The 21382-nt window shown below is 37.9% G+C and overlaps 1 protein-coding gene across 2 annotated transcripts in view; it reads left to right on the forward strand.

Moving 5' to 3' along the window:
* tm2d1 (TM2 domain containing 1) overlaps positions 1 to 21382 on the forward strand; it is a 61303-nt gene that overhangs the window by 21101 nt on the left and 18820 nt on the right. For both annotated transcript variants that reach the window (XR_009514753.1, XM_059984290.1), the window contains exons 5-6: positions 5736 to 5809; positions 12639 to 12769. Coding sequence is in view for 1 of the 2 variants with exons in the window: in XM_059984290.1 (XP_059840273.1) it covers positions 5736 to 5809; positions 12639 to 12749 (185 nt within the window). In the remaining variant the exon portion in view is untranslated. The remainder of the gene's footprint in view (positions 1 to 5735; positions 5810 to 12638; positions 12770 to 21382) is intronic.

Below are 21382 nucleotides of genomic sequence, written 5' to 3' on the forward strand. Positions count from 1 at the left end.
TGTTTTAGAATCAATCTAGAACACTTATTTAGTTTAAACTTAACCTTTAATTTTTAAACTACGCATGTACGCCCGCGCATCCTACATATATTCATATAGTACAGTGCAGAAGTCTTTGGCACATATCTGTAGCTCAGGTCCCTAAGGCTTCTGTACACTACATTATTTGTCAACGTGAAGTGGAGAGCAAGTTTTAAAATCTGGTGGGAGCAAAGACTGTTAATTTGGCGAAGATTTTCACAGCAGGAGAAGTTTGGGACAGGTGACAGAGAAGGACTACCAGGGCAGGTGATGGCATGGGAGCAGATAGACCTAGTCCTGAAACACAAGGCAAGTTCATTTGATTCCAAAGAATTGGTTTATTGATCATTACAGAATGTATTTCTGGTGCTTCCTGCTCCCTCCACTCCTTGCCTCCCTTCCCACTCTGAGTCCACAATAGAGACCTTTATCAGAATCAGACTTATCATCACTCATATATGTCATACGTGAATTATGAAGTATGGCTGGGAAAGGGAGAGGGGAGGGTTCAGGAAGCACCAGAGAAACATTCTGTAATGATCAATAAACCAACAGTTTGGAATCATATTAACTTGTCTGGTACCTCAGTGCTGAATGTGTCCGCACCTGAGCCAACTCCCACCCTGGCACTTTTCTACCACCTGTCCCAAGACTCTGGCACTCTACCCTTGCCATTCCCAACATCTTTACGTTTGACCAGATTTACAAACTTGCTCTGTGCTCTGTTTTGATAAATACAATACTTGGCAAAGGTCTAAGACACCCTAGCTGCTAGCTATATATGTATTGCCTAAGAGTTTTGCATGAGTGCGCACACATTCACGTGTACACACACCTTTTTTATGACATCGTTACTCATCATCAATGTACTTTCCCAAGATTGAACCTATTAGTTACACAGAATAAAAGGTTCCAAGTAGTCAATATTTGAAAATTCCACAGATCTAACCCAGTCAGTTAAGAAATTTCTCCTCATTTTCTCTCCAACGCAGTTAGTTTGAGACGATGATATTCACCAATGAGGGCTGTGAAAACTTAAGAGAATGACCATGAAAGATAGGGTTAGAAACTATATTTAAAAAAAGGAGCTGGTCAGTATTTTTAAAGAGCAAACAAGAGGAAAGCTGCAGATGCTGGAAATTCAAACAACAACACACACAAAATGCTGGGAGAACACAGCAGGCCAGGCAGCATCTATAGGGAGAAGCGCTGTCGACGTTTCGGGCCGAGACCCTCGTCGACATCGCTTCTCCCTTTAGATGCTGCCTAGCCTGCTGTGTTCCACCAGCATTTTGTGTGTGTTGTGGTCAGTATTGCTTTTATTCAGATTTCATGCGACTGAAGTTGTTTCGTCTGGATTATCAGAAAGAGGAATTGGAAAAATGAGAGTTTCAGTGTTTGGCTGGTAGGATGGGATGTGTGAATTGTGTCTCATAAGGAGGAAAGAAGTGATGACTAATTCAGAGAATCAGAGATGATGAATGTGGCAGATCTTGCACAGCCTGTGCTTTAAGGGACATCTTCACAGCTTGGGGTCTATTGAAAACATCGCTGATCAGGGCCAATGGCAGACACATGAATCAAGATTTCAGATGTAGCGATAGAGTGAGTAATATCTTGAGTAACGTGGTCAATCCTTTTAAATAGGATATTCAAATATTAGCTTTAATTTAAGTAGTTTGCCATTAATTCACATGGAACGTACTTCTGAAGGGAATGGAGCTGATAATGAAACATAAGATTTGAATTTTAGGTGCAGTGATGGCGGCTTCTGACTTTCCTATGAAGAGAAAAGTCTTGACAAAGAGAACATTGTGGGTTAATATTTTGAAATGTTGAAATGCGGAACGAGAACTGGAGAAAGTGGTTAAAGAGATGCTTTATCTATTTAATCCTTGTGGATATTAGATCTGTATGTTTTAAATCAAGTCTGAGGAGGTAGTCTGCAGGGAAGACATCCGTACTTACCTTCACTATCCAGTTTGATCCTAGATAATGACTAGTTTAGGAAAGTATACTGAGATTACTAGAACGTAAATGATTCTACCCAGAACTGGAGATGGATAACCAAGCCAGCTGTATGCCACATTCAGTCATGTTTGCACTGAGTAAACATAGATAAGGAATTACATTGGAAGACTGCCCAACACTGAAGCGTTATACTATGTGACTACAGCACTAAGCATGCAGGTACAGACTCAGCCAATAAATAAATACAGTCATGCAAAGCCAAGGCAATTAGAATAGAAACATTTTTTTCTGGGACTGATGCAGAAATAAATAGAAATGGAAGGGCCTGTTCTTGGTTGTATTGTTATGTGCCAATGCAAACAAACTACTGAGAACCATGAAAATGAAAACAGATTGTGTAGTATATGATGTTTCTATAACTGGACAGCCAAGAGCGTGGACATAATTATACCACTGTTATGAGGGTTCACCAAGCGTTAAAATAAGATACATTAACAGCCTAGATTAGACAGACAAAGCAAAAACAAATGACATAAATCGTGTTCGCATGTACCAGCATTCAGGGCAGAAGGGCAGTGATTGTTGCTATGTACTGCATATGGAATCAAAAGAAGTAGTGACAGTTTGGCTGAATGGTGATGTGGGTATGTCAGTAAAGGCTGCTGTGGATGCCAAAAGTGGTCAGAGCCTGCAATCAAAACAATATGCTTACAGTGCAAGAAAGCGTATACGGCATATCCTGTGATTCAGAAATTAGATTCTTATCACTTGGATTTGAAAATGAAACTACACCAATGTGACAAGATGCACATCACTTTTACCTTCTTGACAGAAGGGCTGGAAGTGTTTAGTCTTAATCCAGATCATTTGCAGCTAGAGTTTTGATCTCTATGTCAAAAGGAATTGTGACTACTTTGAAATGATGATAAAGCTAGAGATGTATTGAATTCCTTTTAAAATTAAAAACCTCTAAGGAAACAAAAAGTAAACCATTGGCCTCTGAAACTGTGGTTACATGCACAATGATGTTTAATATATTTGTCTTTGCAGCCCAGTGTAATGCTCTGTCAAGTAACGGTGAATTTATCGTATATACACTCAGTGGCCACTTTATTAGGTACACCTGCTCGCTAATGCAAATATCTAATCAGCTAATCATATGGTAGCAACCCAATGCATAAAAGCATGCATACACGGTCAAGAAGTTCAGATGTTGTTCAGACCAAATATCAGAATGCAGAAGAAATGTGATCTAAGTGACTGATAGTGGCATGATTGATGGTACCAGACAGGGTGGTTTGCGTATCCCAGAATCTGCTGATTTCCTGGGATTTTCATGCACACAAACTCTAAAGTTTACAGAAAACTAGAAAAAACATCAAGTGAGCGGCAGTTCTGTGGGTGAGAAGACCCTATTAATGAGAGAGGTCAGAGGAGAATGGCCAGCCTGGTTCAAGCTGACAGGAAGGTGGCAGTAACTCAAATAACCACTAGTTACAGCAGTGATCCGCAGAAGAGCTTTTCTGAATGCATAGCATGTCAAACCTTGAAGTGGCTGGGCTACTGCAGCAGAAGACCATGGACATACACCCAGTGGCCACTTTATTAGGTACAGGATGTACAGAATGCTGTAACTAGCATTATAAATGTGCTTATGCAGTAAGTTTTGCAGTTATTTGGCTATTCTGAAAAATGGAAACAATTTCAGTTCAACTCTGGGGTCCATCTTAAAATGTATTGTTCTCTGTCTAATTATGGTACTGCATGCACCTATTCTGAATTGAATCCTATCTTCCCTTGCCCATAGTGGCACAGTTCAGTGAAAACCTAGCTCTGCCTTTAAACCTGGAGAGCACAAAATATGTATGTAGGATCATATGATATAGGAGCAGAATTAGGGCATTTGGCCCATTAAGTCTGTACTGCCGTTCAATCATGACTCATTGTCCCACCTTCATCCTGTAACCCTTTCTCCCATTACCAATAAAGAACCTGTCAGTATCCGCTTTAAATACAGCCATTGACTTGGCCTCCAGATCATTCTGAGGCAACAAATTCTACAGATAACCACTCCTTGCTTAAGAAACTCCTTATTTCAGTTTTAAGAGGACATCCCTTTATTCTGAGGTGGTGCTGTTGAATCCAAGACTTTTCTAACTCTCCGCTTCCACTATATCATGGCCCTTCAGTATCCATTAATTGCCAACAGTTTTGTTGCTTACCACTAAATCAACTTAAATACATCATTTTGTGGGACGTTAGTAATGTATTTAATATTTCTACTCAATAATTGACAGTCAATTGGTACTTGTTGAGTAGTATGTCAAAGAAATGTTGGATGAAATGAAACCTTTCCAGACTGTGAATATGTTCGTTCTTTTTTTTAATTTCAGTTATTTTCTGTTTCTTCACAATTCTTCCCAGTCTGATTTTCAAAGCTTCATATGCGGTCTCCCCCTGCAATCTGAGAATATGCTGACTTGCATTTTCTTACCATCTCCAAGATTAGCATCTTTTTCCTGAATCATGATTCCATGTATGATAGGTTAGACTTGCATCAGCAGTTTGTTTAAATTTATCACATTGAATGATTGACAGTGGAAGTGATTAATCTAGCCAAGTGCAAAATATTTCTCGTCTTTTGCAGTGTTCTTGCACACTATCAGCAGGAACTGTCAGCAGTGGTAGTTAGCCAAATGTAGGCCATTTCTAATGACATTGAAACTGTTTGAATTGTGATAACAATTTAGCAGTATTCATTTGCTTATTTTGCTAGTAGTAGACAGCCATCGATCCCAAGGGATTATGGGTTTGTGCCTCTGGTGGACTGTGTCCTTTCTAGGGTGCAAGCCTGGGCAGAGGATTTGAAGAACTGGCTGTTGCCCTTGCAGTGGGTTTTCCTTCTCCACGTCATTGATGTAGTCCCACGGAAGGGCAAGCGTCAGTACAGCTTGGCACTAATGTTGTTGCAGAGGTTGCCAGAGTGAAGCTGTAAACAACATCAAACTGCCTTGGGGACCCTGGTTCCGGATTTCTTCCTCAGGGTTTACTCCCATGGGTGGGTATGGCCACAAAGCAGCAGAGGTTTAGAATCAGAGTTCTCCTTTTCCTTGGCGGGCTGCGCCCAAGGCTGATGAGCCCCACCTGCCCAAAGCAACAGGCTTAGAGGCACTAGTGTCCGCCTGTGCCCATTCTCTCATGAGGGGAAACAGTTCTGCCAGGCCTAGAAGCTAAGCCAGACATGAAGGCCAAGAATTGGACTTGGTTGTCAGAGGCTGTTTGGAGTTGTGGAATTGGCAGCCTCATTGACTTTGTTTCAGCCATTTGGAGCACTTTATAGGTAGTGGGAGCTTATCCCTGCTACCACCCTGGCTATGACAACCTTAGGAACCTTATTTTGCTACTGTTTGCTTTTTTACACAGATTTTTACTGTTGAATTCTGTTTCACATATTATCATATAGACTACTGGATTACATACAAGTTAATGCTGTTACCTTTATTTAATTCACTTAAACTTACTTGCTGTAATTTGTTGTGGTTTGCTACTGCTTAATTGTGGTTCAGAAAATATCACAATGTACTCAATTGTGTACATAATAGAAGATTATTTGTATCTTTTTATAATAAAGATGGTGGTGAAAATTTTGCTTAAATGCTCAACCAATGAGGTACCCCCTCATCTATGAAGTAAATGCAGAATTATGCACAAGACTTCACTAAGTCATTTTGTTTTCTTTCCAGGTTTGTTGAAATTTTGTACAGTTGGATTTTGTGGAATTGGCAGCCTCATTGACTTTGTTCTTATCTCTGTTCAGGTGAGTTGGTGTCCATCAGTTTAAAAGACCTGCCAATGTATTTGTAATTTTTGAGTTGTATACATTCTGTTTATGCAGAGCATGTCATTATGATATAGCTAAACATAGGCATTTACATTATTCTTGAATTAAATAACATACTGAAGCAGTTGTGGAAACATTGTCAACTCTGTTCAACTTCAGCCTAAATTGTAGTCATATATGATAAAATGTATATCATACATATTGTATATTTAAACAAAGCTTTTTGGGATTGTTATTCTTGTGCTTAGTTTTGTAATAATAAGACATTTAAATTTAAAGCTAATAATTGTGACACAAGTCTGATCATCTTTCGTTTCATTAAGTGTACCTGAAAATTTTCTAATGTATAGGGTTTAGATGTGCGATTACAGTTCAGAAAACATTTGCACTGTACAGTTCAGATATAACTCATTTGCCATTTATTTGGTCCTTAACTTTGTATAGTACTTCAGCTTCAAAAATAGTAAAATATAATTGTAAGTCAAAAAATTGTAAAAGGTGAGAAGCAGAGGTGTAGAATTGATAGTACAAATAAATTCAAAAGTAAGTTTTCCATCATGCTTCTCCAAAAACGTGTAAGAGTTTTCACCCAAGTTTTCAGCAAGTGATGACAATAATCTTGATCTTCATTTGCGTATATTATTCTGCAATATCTCGAGTTGAACAAGGAATGACGTTTCATTTTAATATCAGCAGAGGAGTTGTGAGGTGCTTCTCAATGGTATGTACCATTGAGATACTGGAATGTACATTCAAATATGGTGCAAAAATATTATTCATGAGTAAATTCTATTAGGCTGAAATATAAGAACTGATTAGGTTGTTATGGTGTGAAGTAAAAAGAATCTGACAAATTGTTTTTCATTTCACTGAGTGAAGGAAGGGATTCATTGCACATCAAACTAATATGAGTTTAGTCATTTATCTCCATAAATTGAACACAAGAAATCCTACCTTTAAGCCAGAGGAACATATTCCATTCCATTCAGCTGATGCTCACTTTAGCTAAGTACTTTTCTCTCTGACACCAATGGCAGACAAGATTACCATTAGTTGGAAGTAAAAGGTGAACGGTACTTGACCTTTTGGGAGAATAAAGGACTGTACCACCTGTTCTTATAGGTAATTGTTTTATTAACCCATCTTCTTATTCTTATTCTCCTGACTTTTCAATAACCAATAGATAAATGTGTGGCTTAATTTAATTTAAGGGTTTAGTGCACCTTACTGCCCTTTCTTTTCAGGATTTGACAGCAGTTGTTGGTCTTTTTTGATAACCTTATAAGCATATTAAAATACTATTTGAGCATAAAGACCTATTAACACATATGTGGTCTTTGTATTTCAATTAATATTTCATCACTTAAGATTAAGGGATGTTCTGAAGCAATTGAGTGGTTTTAAGACTTAATATCTTCTGCCAACATTCCTCAAGGTGCTCTGAAGTATAGTAATCAAAACTCAATTGGAACATCCATGTTCATCCCAACTCCCAGAGCAGATCAGCAAAGATGTACTGGCACAATTTGAATGTTTAAAACCACATTTGGAAAATAGTTTTTTTTTCAGAATTGCCTACTCACTGTTCACCTGTACAACTTTAATTTCATGAACATCCATGTTAGGAGTGTGAGTAAGCTGCTCAGCCAGTTAAAAACCTCATTGTTGATTAGACTGTAGCCTCAATTTCATATTTCCCAAGCACCCAAAGTATATTTTCATCCCCTTTCAAGAACCTGTCTGCCTCTGACCTTTGAGGAAGGAAGCTAATGACCTTCAGTGAGAAAAATAGTTTACTTCATCCTTCTATTAAATGGACAACCTTTCATTTTCTTGTTTAGTGACTAGTTTGATTTTACTGGATTCTCTTTAAAGATGCAAATTAATATTGAGGGAATGAGAAAAGTGAAATGCAGCCCATATTTTTTGCAGGCTGTAAATTAGAAGCAAATACACAGGGAAGTAAATTATGAAAGGGAGTGATGATAGATTTAAAAATAAGAGGACGCAGTTATCTTCAAGGCTTTTATATGAACATAAGAAATAGGAGTAGTCCATTCCGTTCTTCAAGTCTGCTCGGCCTTGCATTAAGTTCATGGTTGCCATCTCAGTGGCAGTTTCCAGCTATTCCATTTCATCTCCCATAAGCTTGGTAGACACTCATCAAGCCTCTTTGAATCCTCAGAGTCACTCCTAAGTTAGGATCATCAGCAGACTTGTCAAATTGCTGATGTAGATTGTGAATAGCTTGAACCCCAAGCACTGATGCTGGTGGTACTCCATTATTCATCGCCCGCGAACTGTAAAATGATTTGGATTTTTTCACTCGCTTTCTATCCAATGACCTATTCTTAGCCCATATCAGTTTATTGCCTGCAACTGTGATCCAATAGGGACTATATGCTTACCTTTCTAAAGGAAAGCAAATATACCACATCCAGTCGTTCCCCATATCTACTCAATTAGTCATACCCTCCACCTGGATAGTCAAATATGGTTTTCCTTTCCTAGTTCCATATTGACTGTGATTAATCCTCTTATTCTTTTTGAGATGTTTTGTTATTGTATCAGATTGTTAGTTTGCAAACACGAGGAAATCTGCAGATGCTGGAAATTCAAGCAACACACACAAAATGCTGGTGGAGCGCAACAGGCCAGGCAGCATCTATAAGGAGAAGCACTGTCAACATTTCGGGCTCAGACCCTTTGTCAGGACTGAAGGGCCGAAGAAATTATATATGGGGAGCAGCGAGAGAGGGTTTCACTAAACTCTCATCGAAGAGAGATTGTTAGTTTCTTGTTTTCTCTTTCTTTTGAAAACGGAAACTCCAATTCGTATCACAATGCCTCTTTCCTTTCACCTTTGAGGAGCTCTTTAGTCAAACTTCTGACTACCTGACCCAATATTTCATTATGTAAATTAGTATGCAATAACAGTGCAAAAAGAGAGCAAAGTTAGTAAGGCAGCGTGCATGGCTTCATAGACTGTTCAGAAATCTGGCAGAGAGGAAGAAACCTGTCGATAAAATTATTGTTGGAGAAAGCAAATGCCCACAAACCAAAACATTCATCAGAATAGACGTACTTTATGAAGTGCACAAATTTGTGTAGCTGGAATTTTTAATTTTCTCTAAAAGAACAGCATTATTCCAAACAATACAATTGTACAATAACTATGTAACTAATTTGCCAATCAGGGAGTCCCAAGATGAATTTTAAAATAATGAAACATGGAATCAAAGAGGAAATTTTCACAACTTTTGTTTCTGTGACATCTTTAGTTACAATAACATTATCATCAGGGAAGAGACACAAGATCCTGAATTGAGAGAATTATTGTTGTGTATGGTTCTTCTATACCACACACTTTATTAGATGAAAAAGATTAATTTTTTTGGTCTAGTTGTCAGCCAATTTATGCATCAAGCTTTCTCTGTTTACTACTTGAGTCTTGCAACCTTTTAAGTGATGGAAAGTTTAAAGAAAGCTTCATGATATTTTTCTAAGATTGTGATTTGTAATAACTTGGACAAAATTGGGTTGCTTAAGTTAATTGCTGTTCTATATTGAAAACAATGTGTAGAAAATGGTTTTGGTGCATTGCCACAACAGATGCTGTCCAGCGAATATATGAACAGCTTTGGAGAATTTCAATTAAACATTATTTATATTAATAAAACGAGCTCACATAAATGAGATATTTAAAAGTGAATAGTACTGGAAATGCACAGCAGGTAATTCAGTAGCTGAAAGAGAAACATATTGAATGAAACTTCTCCCAGTTTCCTTTTTGTATTTTATGTTTTTAATATTTGTTTATTTTACATATGCTACAAAACCTTCTGCCTGATGGTAGGGGCTCAAAGAGATGGTTGGGCGGATGAGAAGGATCACTGACAATGTTAAAGGCTCTTCATATGCAGTGCTGCTGATAAATATATATAATGGTGCAACATGGAGTTGTCAGTCTGAACCTTCCCAAAGTTCGCAGTCATCTCTTTGGTCTTGTCCATGTTGAGAGTCAACTTTTTTTCAGGTCATTCCACCAGCCGCTCTGCATCCTCTCTGTATGTTGTCTCATCATTGTTGATGAGGCCAGCCACTGTTGTGTCATTAGCAAACTTGATTATTCAATTTGAACTGGATCCAGTTGTGTGCACAGTAGAGGGCTGAGCACACGGCCCTGAGGAGTGTCAGTGTTCACTGTGATGGAGCTAGAGATATTTCCGCCAATGTGGACTGACTGTGACCTTGCTGTGGGGGGGGGGGGGGGGGAGGAGCAGGATCCAGTTAGAGAGAGAGAGAGAGAGAGGTGTTAGGACCCAGCGAGGACAATTCACCCACCAGTTTCTGAGGTATGATAAAATTGAATGCTGAGCTGAGATAGATGAGCAACAACCCGGCATATGAAGCACCATTTTCCAAGTGGGACAGTATGGAGTGGAGTTCAGAAGCTCCAGCTTCCTCAGTAGACAGATTTGAGGGATAAATGAGCTGGAAAGGGTCTTGAATACTTGGATACTTTTGGGTCTATCTTATGGATTTTTGGCTGCTGATCAAGGAAATCATCATGAAATTTCCCTGTCACACACCATTTTTTGTAAGCACCAATATTTGTTATTTCAGTTCGTAATTCAGGTCAATTAAAATGTTGCCCATCATGGAAGCTGTAAAGTTTTCTATCTTGTCCAGGCAAGCCTGGACTATTGCACTATTGCAAAGTGTCAGCATCATTATGCAATGAAATGCATTTTATTCAATCAAAGTTAATTTCTTGTTTCTTCAAGTTCCTACATGATGTAAGTAGTCTGAAATTATGTTTGTATTCAGCTTCAAGTGGTCTATCCTTGTCCATGATAACCAGCCACTCAAAGCACTTAATTGTTGTTAAGGTCACTGCCACTGGACGGTAGACACTGAGGCAGAGCACTGTCACCCTGTCCTCTTGGGCTATGCCTTGAAGCCTGAGGGGACAGAGGACTATTCCGGAGAGATGTTGAAGAAGGCTGTTAGAATCTCTGTTAACTGGGCAGCACAGTCCCTCAGCAGCTGATCGGGTATGTTATCAGGCCCTGCAAATTTACGTGGGTTGACCCTGGCTAGGATCTTCCTCACATCAGATGTGGTCAGACGGAAAGCCTGTTCTTCAGAGGCAAGGGCAGTTTCCTCTGTACATCAAACAGCGTATAAAAGACATTCAGCCTATCAGGAGGAGGAAGCATCACTGTCTTTGATGTGTAGAGTGGGCTTGTTTCTGGTGTCACAGAAATGACTGTGTAGTCACTGAGTAATCCTGTTTTGCCTTCCTGATCTGGGAAAGCACTTCTCTTGCTGACCTGAGAGCTGTCTTATCCCCCAATCTGAAGGCAGCATCCTGATCTTTCAGCTGTGTTGTCCAAAAGATTTAGCTATTACTGCCAGAAAAAGAAACTTAATTGAAATAAAGAACATAAATTAATATTTTTTGATAGTACTATATTATGTCATTGGCAGAGTACAATATTGCAAATTTGGATGTGTGACTGACTAAGATACTATAAGATAGTCAATTAGTGTCATAGCTATGTGGGTATTGTGTAGCCTCATTCATAGCGATGTGTCTCTGCATTTTCATGACAAAATCTGAAAATAAATTGAAATAGCAAACTTATTAATGGATTGAAAGACAGTTTTACTTATACATGTAAACAGAGTTGAAGGAAGAGGAAAAATAGAATGAAAAAATGGCGGTGATGTTTTGGATTTTGTACAACAGAGTGTAGTGTGAAGCATTCTATGACTGCAAGTATCAAAATGGGATTGAAGTTGATGGTAGTTAAGTTGCTATTGACCTAGTTTTATTATTTTCCTTCATAAAAATTGGTGTGCAATTCCTTGTCATATATTAATATTAAATAGAATTTTTAATCACTAGACAATTGAATAGTCAAACAAATTTATTTAAAAAAGCTTTGCTGGAGGGAAAGCTGGAATCACATATGCATCTTAATAACAACTCTCTTGAGAATGTGCAATTCAGATTGTAATTAAGTTAGATATGATAAATTCTGCAGTTATTAGTGTGTAGAACAGTTTCTAACTTGGCTGTTGAGAGGGAGCCTATAGAGTCTATGTCACCAATTAAAGATAAATTTAATAAATCATTTAAAAGAAGATAAATATCATTAGAAATGCATATTTACATAAAGGCCCCTTGAAACATGAAGATGTCACTGTCTTAAGTTAGGGAGGGTGTATAGTATAGTAAAATATAAAACAAATGAATTTTGTAGTGGGCTTAAGATCGATAACTTCATTTTAGTGTCTCATCTGCACAGCCAAATAAATTAGGATTAGGCCAGATGGCATCGTGGCATGATCTTATGATGATTTTCAGTAGTCCTCAATTCTCTAATCTTTCAAACAGTTATCTAATTCCTCTTTATATACCCTCTCTGAGCTGTTATCCACCACCATCAGTGGTAAAGGTTAACCACCCTCTGAGTGAAAAGATTCCAGTACACTTCAGCTGTAAGTTACTATGTAAGAGGTAAATGGCTTCTTTCAGGGCAGTAAGTGTTATGCTCTTCATTATTTCTTCTTCTTAATAATAACTTGATAAATTGAAGTAGATATTAAAGAGGAGTGCTCCCAGTATGGGGGAGAAAACAGCCATTATAAACCATTAAAAAATGAATTTCATTTTATTAAAGTTAGTTTTGGTTTAAAAACAAATACCTGAAGCCAAATGTTATTTTCCATATATTTTATAAATAGTGCAAAGTTAATAAAATTGACTGACTGCTTTTTTAAATAATTTCCCTAGATTGTTGGACCTGCAGATGGCTCGAATTACATTATAGATTACTATGGAGCAAGACTTACCAGATTATCAATAGACAATGATACGTATAGAAAGAGACAAACAGATATGTGATCCTGACGGATTTAGTTCTGGTAAGTATCTGTTCAGCTGCTTTCTGTATCATTTTTGCGTAATTAATTCACATAATAGGCTTCAGTTAACAGATTATTTTCAGGTTTCTCTTTGGAGACCATGCAAAATGGATGACAACAATAGAAGTTTTTAGTTTGGCAGTTTACACCTGTGCATCATTTCGAGAAAGGGGGGTTCCTTTGCTCAGTGTTCAAGTAGCCAGTCGTTGGTCAATTCCAGAATATTTATGCAAACCATTTTTGGTTAAAAGGTATAGATGAATGATCTTCAACAAAGGTAAATATTGTCTAGAATCTCATTAAAACATTTTTAACAAAGATATTTTTGTCATCGATCTCTATATAATTGCACAAGCTGTTCAAACACTATATTTCTGGTATCATGTTTTTGTAAAGAAGAATAGCCTATTAATACTGCATTTGCAAAACAAAAAGATGTGCAGCAATTTGATTTTAAATATCTATTTTCCAAAATGCTAACAATGCATTCAAGCTTGGTACTGATGTTATGTGTGACCATCATAGTGCGCAGGGAAGGCAGAGCACCATTGTATGGCCTTTAATACCTTTCACAAGTGATCTTCTGTGCGAGCACCAGGAAGAACTTGCAGCTGTGAAACTTAGATATCACCATTGAGGATAAATGCTAATTTACTAATTTCTGTTCGTTGTTTTGACAGTAATATTTCAAATTTGCTGTAAGTCTAGACAACCATATTTTGACTGCTGCACTTTTTTTTGGTCCTACCGGTTGTCCCCAGGCATAGGCATTTCAGTAATCTGTCCTCTTGTAACTTGACTGATCAAAGAGATGCATGGATCGGGACAAACTGAAGTACAGCACAGAAACAGGCCCATTGACCCATTTAGTCAATACTGAATTTATTTAAACTGCCTACTTCTATCAACCTGCACTGGGACCATAGCCATCCAAATTCCTACAATCATGTACCTATCCAAGCCTTTCTTAATTGTTGAAATTGAGCATGCATGCACCACTTGTGCTGGCAGCTCATTCCACACTCCCAAGCTTTCTTTGGGCCTCATTGTGATAGTGCAGGAAATTACAGAAAGAGAAATTAGAATTAAAATTATAGAAGCTCACCTCTTGTAGACCAAACATACACACTGCAAAGTGGTCATTGTTGTTATTGGCAATCAACCTCACAGTGGCTAATAGCATGAAAGGCCTTCAGGTTGTAGGCTGGAGATGGAGAGAATAGCAACATCTTCGTATGCTGCCCACTCTCTTTCAAAAGAAAATGATCACATTTCATTCTTGCTTTGCAGTGGTTGGAGCTTGATGAAGCTTTGATACAGCTACTCCATAGCTTGTTTACAGCAGGTTCAGTACTACAATCATGGTAATTAGCTGGCAATCCAAGTACAGGCTGCATTGGAAACATTGGACATAGATTAATCCTACCATGGAATTCTTCTGCCCTTTTTTCCAAATTAGTTCCCTAAGTCAGTGAAGTTGGAGAAACTTAAGTAAGAACCTATTGTTTTTCTGTTTACTGTTATGTGGGTATGGCTGGCAGGGCTAAGCATTAGACGTAGCCTTCTGCTAATTGACCTTGAACAGAGTATGAATGTTAGGACAGTTCAGTGGGTAGTAATTTATCAATCATATTCCAATGATTGAAGGATATTATATAAACCAGAGCTAGTGAGCAAAAACAGTTTTCCTATCCTGCAGGACATTGGAGTTTTTACAACAATATGTTTCTATTACCAATAATATGTTTCTTTGCCAGATCTATTTAATTTCATGAAATTAAATCCCTCAGTATCTGAAGTCATGATTACAGATAATGGACTAGTGTTTCAAAGGCAGAGGCCATTGAATGCTAGACTATTATGTTAGGATATTCAGTGACTCAGCTAACACATTTGGCAGGAAAATTATGTTTTTATTTTGAAAAGTAAAATAAAAGCACTTAAATGAAGTTATTTTATTTCATCCATTGTGGCAGTCAGTCTCAGCACAAAACAAAAGACAAACTTTCATTTGTTCCAATGATGTACATTAACTTAACCTTTGAGCAAGAGTCCAGCTATACCCATATGAATTGTCTGAGACAGACTTGCACATTATTTGCACTATATTTGCACTAATCCAATACAATCATGCAAATTATTGCAATCTGTTCAAACTCATTTTGGATCATTCCTTCCAATTAGCAGAGGGGAGACTGAGATGCAAACCATATGTACAGCACTTGAATCAAACTTAAAAAGTTAAGACCTGCAAATGCAGAAAATCTGAACTTAAAAGCTGTCATCAGCAGTTCAGTTATCATTGGTGGAGAGTAAAGCAGAATTAACATTTCACTTTGATAACCTTTCATTAGAAATGGACCTGTAATATATTAGCTCTGTTTCTATCTTCTCAAATGCTCCTGAGCATTTCCAACATTTTTTTGTTTCTGTGTTTTAAATTTGCTACCCAATTCTTCCTCTTGCAATTTATATGCTGAATATTCATGTAATGTGTTTTTATGAATATTTGCTCCATATTTAGCTCAAGTAGAGGATTAAATCCTATTTTAGTTTCTTTTTGTTCCCTTCCAGTAAGTCATACACTATATCTGCACCTTGAAATAAAAGGAATATGTTTAAGATAAAAGTAAGAATTCAAAGCATATTAAAATTAGTTTATTTCCTCCCCTCTGTGTACCATTCATAGGTGTTAAAAAAATTAGTCACTGACATTCAACCAAGATGTACATTTTTTTATGAATACCATTATTTGGCCTATACTAAAGATCGTTAAACTTCTAATCTGTATATACTTACAACTGGATTTCTGTGTCTTCAGTTATGTCAAATGTACAGCATAGATTTATTTCTGCTTGGTTAAACAATGTACTACTTGCAGAATTCTCTGGAGTTTGCTGAAGTCTTTGTCCATGTGTCCACTGTAAGAAAAACACTGAACAAAAAAGTGTTTGTGGAAGGATACCACAGAGGAAACCCTTCCTCTCCAATAAAAACATTGCGCATCTCTACCCTAGGATTCTGAACAGGGTAGGGGTAGGCAGCAGAAAGGAAATTATAGACCAGTTAGCCTGACCTCAGTTGTTAAGGATGAGGTTATGGAGTAGTTAGTGACACAGGACAAGGTAAGAGAAAGTCAGCATGGAAAATCTTAAGGGAAAATCTTGGCTGATGAAGCTGTTGGAATTCTTTGAGGAGATTGCATGTAGGATTGATAATCGGACTGCAGTGGATTTATATTTGGACTTTCAGAAGACCTTTGATAAGATGCCACACATGAGGCTGCTTACCATATTAAGAGTCCATTGTATTCAGGAAAGTTACTGGCATGATTAGAGCATTGGTTGATTGGTAGGAGGCAATGAGTGTGAATAAAAGGATCCTTTTCTGGTTGGGTGCCGATAACCAGTGGTGTTCCACAGGGGTTGGGACTGCTTTTTATGCTGTATATTAATGATTTAGATGATGGACTGGATTGCTTTGTTGTCAAGTTTGCAGATGATAGGGAGATTGGTGGAGGGGCAGGTAGTGTTGAGGAAACAGGTAGGGTGCAGAAGGACTTAGACAGATCAGGAGAATGGCCAAGAGAGTGGCAAATGAAATACAATGTTGGAAATGCATGGCTATGCACTTTGGCAGTAGAAATAAATGTGCAGACTGTTTTCTAAACGGGGAGAAAATCCAAAAATCTGAGATGCAAAGGGTCTTAGGAATCCTTGTGGTTCCTAAAGGTTAAATTGCAAGTAGATTCTGGTGAGGAAGGCAAATGCAATGTCAGCATTCATTTCAAGAGGTCTAGTATACAAAAGCAGGGAAGTGATTCTGAGGCTTTATAAGGCACTGGTGAGGCCTCATTTTGAGTATTGTGAACAGTTTTGGGCTCCTCTACTAAGAAAGGATGTGCTGGCATTGGAGAGGGTTTAGAGGAGGTTCACAAGAATGTTTCCAGGAATGAAAGGGTTATCGTAGGTGTCTGTACTTGCTGGAATTCAGAGGAATGAGCAGGGTGGGGGGGGTCTCATTGAAACTTTTCGAATGTTGAAAGGCCTAGACAGAGTAGATGGGGATAGGATGTTTCCCATGGTAGGGGGTCAAGGACAATAGGGTGCAACCACAGGATAGAAGGGTGTCCATTGAAAACAGACGTGGAGAAATTTCTCTAGTCAGATGGTGGTGAATTTGTGGAATTTGTTACCACAGTCAGCTGTGGAGGCCAGATTATTGAGTGTATTTAAGGCAGAGCTTGATAGGTCCTTGATTGGGCATGGCATCAAAGGTTACTGAGAAGGCTGGGGAATGGGACTGAGGAGGGAAAGAAAAGACTGAATGGTGGAGCAGACTTTATAGGCCAAATGGCCTAATTCTGCTCCAATGTCTTACGCTCTTATGATCTCAAGTTTGCAAAAGACTGCCTGGTTGTTGACACAATGCTTCTGGAACATGTTCTGCGGATAGATGAGACAAAAGTTCAACTTCTTGGCAGAAATGCGTACCATTTTATTTGGAGGAACAAGGGCAGTGCACATCATCATCAAAACCTCATCCCAACTGTGAAGCATAGCAGAAAGAGCATCATGGTTTGGGGCTGCTTTGCTGCCTCAAGTCCCAGACAGCTTACAATCATTGAGGGACCAATGAATTCAAAATAGTATCAAGACATTTTACAGGAGAATGCCAGGGTAGCAGTCCGTCACCTGAGGCTTAATAGAAGTTGGAAGTTGCAACAAGACAATGATCCAAAACACAAGTGAATCAACAACAGAATGGTTTAAAAAGAAGAAAATTTGTGTTTTATGCTAGACTTTAACCCAATTGAAATGCTGTGACATGACCTGAAGAGGGCTGTTCGTGCAAGGTTTCCCAGAAATATCGGTGAACTGAAACAGTTTTGTATGGAGGAATGGTTGAAAATTCCAACCTCACCATTGTGCAAGTTTGATTAGCAGCTACAGGAAACATTTGGTGGAGGTTATTGCTGATAAAGGCGGTTCTACCAGTTATTAAATACAAGTATTCACATACTTTTTCTTGCAACTGTATGAGCCTGATACTGTTGCATAGTATTGTATGTCTTCATTGTTTGCAATGAAGTTATACTGAAATTTACTTACATAAGCTGTCACAGTAATCTACAATTAAATATAAATATTGGGATATAGGAATATGCTTCTCCTGCATGGTAAATTAAGTTGCTAATTAACAGCTGCAAGTTGGAAGTTGCTTCCTTTTTGGTTGGCCCCATGTAGAAAGAAAATGCCGGGACAAGAAACCCATTTAAAAAAAATATTAAGATAGAAGTTTCTGAAAACTGGCTTTGTTTAGACCACTTGACAGTTTCTGCAATGAATAAAAGGTCTTTTAAGGATGCATTATTGTAAATACCAGGATATGGAAGTATCACATGCCTGTGTACAAAACAATTCTCTCCAAATTTCACACAGCCGACAGCAAAGCAGTACATAAAAAATGCTGGAGGAACTCAGCAGGCCAATGGAAAAGAGCAAACAGTCAATGTTTTGAGCCAAAACATCAACTGTTTGCACTTTTCTTTAGATGCTGACTAGCCTGCTGAATTCCTCCAGCATTTTGGGTGTATTACTTTGATTTCCAACATCGTTTGTAATTCAACAGCAAAGCAAGTCTTAGATGAAGCAGTAGGGGGCACTAACTAACTGTTCACCAGCTTGTGGTGGGGATGAAGATTTCTCCCACCAGTACCAATCTTCAGTTTTGTGCCAGTGGGTTTTTTTACTTAGTTATTCAGCTGAGAATTTTGACAAACTCACCTTTTGTGAATTAAGCCTTTATTAAAACTGAAAACTTCTGCCAAGGATGGAGGTCATAGCTGTGTTGAGACCTGAACCTCATCTGAATCTGCCTGATAAGCTGCAGATGCCAAATAGGCATCCTGAGACAGCAGTGCTGGCTGGATGGAGCATAGTAGCAGCTGCAGGGTGGGTGCAGAGATCAGAGAGTGTGTAATGATGCAGTGATTCAGTTACCCGAGTAACAATCTAGAGTCCTAGACTAACAGTATAGAGGGCCATGTTCAAATCCCACCTCAGCTGCTGTGAAATTTCGGTTAATCTGAACTTTGTAACAATAAACACACACAAAATGCAGGACTCCTGAAGGGTTTCAGCCCAAAATGTCAACTGTATTTTTTTCATAGATGCTGCCTGGCCTACTGAGTTCCTCCAGCATTTTGTGTGTTGCTCGGATTTTCAGCATCTGCAGATTTTTTCTTATTTGTGATTTGTAACAATAACTAGTTTTGGTAATAGTGACTGCAAAAATACTATAGCGTCAGAAACATCAACCTAGTTCAAAGCTATTCATCAGAGGAACAAATCTATCTGGTCTGACCTATGTGATTTTGGCTCAGCCCGTCAACTCTTACAGATACCATCAAGCATTGTTGTCACCATCTTCTCAAGTAACAATTAGGGAGGCCCCCAGCAATGCTCCCAATCCAGAAGAATGAATGAATAGAAAAGAATATGTGGAACATGTCTGCACTGGTACCAACATGCAGCACTTCTGAGTACTCATGCCTCTCAGAAAAACTGGAAAGAATAATTTGTTACATCACACTTAATCTAATTATCATTTCTAAAGTTCATTCAAAACCACCCATGCACTCTTTTGTGAACAGATAGTTCTAAATAGCCTATTAAATTACGAACTGAAAAGGAAGTGTAAACTATATTTATGTATGCCTTTCATTCCTCTGGCACATCACAAATGTCATATAGGAAGCATAGCATGCAGCTTGAGTATAGTGAGGTATTACGAGTGACAAGGGAATTACTGGTTGATCTTTCTTGGGTGGAAAATGCAAGTGGCTCCTTGGCATCCTACTGGGAGGGTAAATGAGGCTTTGGTTTAAGTTTCCTTCTGAAAGGCTACTGCAGTGCAGCAATTCCTTAATAATACTCTGTAGTCAGACTTGAATCATTAACCTACCAACGTTGAGAATTTTGACACTGAGAATCATATCCCTAATCTAATATTGGTTCTTTAAAAATAAGACTTGTATCATTTTTTTGCTATGCATTGCATATGTTATTTACTTACAGTAAATTAATTTCTAATTTTGAACACAACTAGAATGTAAGCTAAAGTTTTTTTTGCATAAAATGTCTCGTTTTCCCCAAGCCCTCTCCCTAACTGATCAGGTTTTTCTCCCCCTTTATTTAAAATGGATCCTACTGAGAGAGAAAAAACTGCATATATGTTCGAGCCAAAACAAAAATCAAAATAGTCGGCTTCCAAAATGGACACTATTAAATGAACACAATTTTGGCACTAATTGCTGAAAACGTAACTATGAAGGTTTGTATTGATGATTGGTGTTGGGACTGGTTAAGGTGTTAGCTTTGGTATCTAGGAAGCAGGAGCATACCCGCCCTCCCTCAGGTTTCAAGTTGTACACTTTTTCTTGGAAGTGCTCTTTTGATGCAACAGTTTTGTAATAAATAGTAAAAAGACAACTGGTGAGAGCATACTTTAGTTCCAGTTTTCTTAAGGATTAAAAAAAAACTTATCAATAGTTTTAAAGTGCCAGGCTTAGTAATTATTAGTGGCATGTCCATGTTTAATAAATTTGCCATTTACCCTTATTTTGGATTGCTCTAATTGGGGGTGTAGGGGGAAAATATGGTTCAAAATTTTATCTTGCTGTTAGAAAATTAGCAGACAAGCTAGAGAGAAAGAGAAATGTCCACATTGCAAAAGATTATTAAAATTTTTAATGAGTTTTTCAAAACTTGAAATTGTGATGATAATAGATTCCATGGCAACTTATGAAATGTAATTGGACTTGAATTAAAAGAAAGCTATCTTCAGGGTAATAGAAAAAATTATATTTGAGGCATAATTGAAAAGCTCTTTCGAAGATCTAGCACTTGTAGGCTAGCTGCATGGTTTCCTTCAATGTTCAAAGTTTCTGATTTGATATTTTTCTTCAGCAATCCTAGTTGTCTTCCTTTTCTCTTCTCTAATTATGAGTAATGAATAAAAACTCAAACCCCGGTTTGAGAAACTGTTGAATCTGTGTACAAGGATTGTCATTGCTCATATTTCCATACAATTTAGGAGAAGGAAAGTTCACCTACAGACTTCTTCCACGAACATGTCCATTGAGTGATATTCAAATTGGCTAACTTGATGTAATTGTAGAAAAGCCAGTTATTGGATTGATGTATGGAAGCAGACGTTTTCAGTTTGATTTGTGATAAATTGTTGGTCAGGGCAGACAGTGAGCAGAACTTTGCATCTATTGTTTTCTGGCTTGCCTGACTTAGGCCGGGCTGACATAAGGCATGGCTGCTCCATTTTTCATACTTTCGATGATCATTTCAAATAAAACATAGTTTAATTTATAATTTAGATCTTGCATCAATCTCCTTAAATATGTTTTCAAAAATGTCATTAGGAAAAATCTTTGCAACAAAATAGTTTGTAGACTTTGTCTTTCTCTTAATTATTGAAGAAAGTTTATTTATAGTGAGGGGAAAACTCAAAACTGTCCAGGACATTCCAGGAATCAGTGTCCTTTTAACTAATCTTCATATTTTTGGATATTAAGCAGGGAAATTTAATGTTCTTAAT

This window comes from Hypanus sabinus, chromosome 11 (assembly GCF_030144855.1).
Source record: "Hypanus sabinus isolate sHypSab1 chromosome 11, sHypSab1.hap1, whole genome shotgun sequence".
Lineage (NCBI taxonomy): Eukaryota > Metazoa > Chordata > Chondrichthyes > Myliobatiformes > Dasyatidae > Hypanus > Hypanus sabinus.